This window comes from Carlito syrichta, unplaced genomic scaffold (genome assembly GCF_000164805.1).
Source record: "Carlito syrichta isolate Samal-C Ts95f unplaced genomic scaffold, Tarsius_syrichta-2.0.1 Scaffold306593, whole genome shotgun sequence".
Classification (NCBI taxonomy): Eukaryota; Metazoa; Chordata; class Mammalia; order Primates; family Tarsiidae; genus Carlito; species Carlito syrichta.
This window is the reverse complement of record NW_007250689.1, coordinates 43,178-44,698: the sequence shown is the minus strand read 5'-3', so window position 1 is coordinate 44,698 and position 1,521 is coordinate 43,178. Positions and strand designations below refer to the sequence as shown.

The 1,521-nt window shown below is 48.4% G+C and overlaps 1 protein-coding gene across 1 annotated transcript; it reads right to left on the bottom strand.

The window, feature by feature from the left end:
- Positions 1-305: 305 nt before the first annotated feature.
- LOC103265453 (olfactory receptor 13C7-like) lies at positions 306-1,265 on the bottom strand. Its single transcript, XM_008063116.1, is given in 1 exon segment — positions 306-1,265. A coding segment is annotated over 1 exon segment (960 nt).
- Between the last annotated feature and the right edge of the window lie 256 nt (positions 1,266-1,521).

Below are 1,521 nucleotides of genomic sequence, written 5' to 3'. Positions count from 1 at the left end.
AAGACCTACAGACTAGAACTTTTCATTACTTCACCAACAAAAATTTGAAGAGTTACTTATCCTTGACATCCATTTGTTCAGTATCCATCACAGAGAATGAGAATTATAAGGCTAGACAAACAAGAATCTACTTTTGAGGAGCTGCATTCAATGCTTCCTGTTTATACAGAGTCTTTTATGTAATCAGATTCTGTGTAATGGGATTTACCTACATAAATCTGTTGAAACTGGGCCTTCATCTTATCCTCTGGGAACCTCAGGTGGGAGCAGTCAGGGAGCATAGAACTGTCAGGATCCCTCTGTCATCACTGGGTGAAGCGTTTCTGAAGTAGCAGGTTCCTCACAGCAGCCTTCACATCCTTGTTCCTCAGGCTGTAGATGATGGGATTAAGCATGGGGGTCACCACCCCATAGAAGAGAGAGATGGGCTTGTCTGCAAGGTCTTGCCTATCTGCACCCAGCACATCCTTAGACTTGGGCTTCCCATACATGAAGAGGATGGTCCCGTAGAAGAGGACCACGACAGTGAGGTGGGCAGAGCAGGTAGAGAAGGCCTTTTTCCTCCCCTCGGCCGAGGGTATCCTCAGGATGGTGGCAATGATGAAGACATAGGAGAAACAGATGAATAGAACTGGAACCCCCAGGAAGAGCACATTGGCCCTGGCCATACTGACCACATTGATGGAGATGTTGGCACAGGCCAACTTCAGGACAGCCAGGATCTCACAGGTGAAATGGTTGATGATGTTATCCCCACAGAAGGGCAGTCACATTGCTAGGGATGTCTGTACCATGGAGGTGATACTACCAGCCACCCAGGAACCGGCAGCCATGGGTACAAAAACAGTCTTATTCATGACCACGGGGTACCTAAGAGGGTTGCAGATGGCCACGTAGCGATCAAATGCCATCATGCTCAGGAGCACACACGCCGTGGCTCCCATAGCAAAGGAGAGGAACATCTGTACTGCACAGGCTGAGAAGGAGATGGTTTTCCTGCGGGTCAGGAAGCTATCAAGGATGAGGGGCACTGAGGAGCTTGTGTAGCAGATGTCCAGGAAGGAGAGGTTCCCCAGGAAGAAGTACATGGGCGTGTGCAGGCAGGAGTCAAGTAGGGTCACCAGGATGAGGACCCCATTGCCCAGCAGGATCACCAGATACATCAGCAGGATGAGCATTAAGAACGTTTTCTCCATCTTTGGATGGGCAGAGAGGCCCAGGAGAAGGAACTCCGTCACAGGAGAGGTCTCATTGGACATGGCCATAGTGTCTCTATGTCACTTGCAGGAATTCAGAAGGCCAACTCCATGATTTTCTGATGCCTAAAGTACCCAGACCACCAGTGAGGAAGCCCCTCCTTGCTGAGCAATTGGAGAACAGCTCTGATAGTTGGAGGAGTTCTCTGTGTTGTTCTAAATAGAATGTGAGACATTTGATCAAAATCTACTTGGTGGTAATTGGCCACCCCATAGAGAGGTTTGAAATGTCAACTGATTAGATTTAATTTTTCTTGTCATGTTC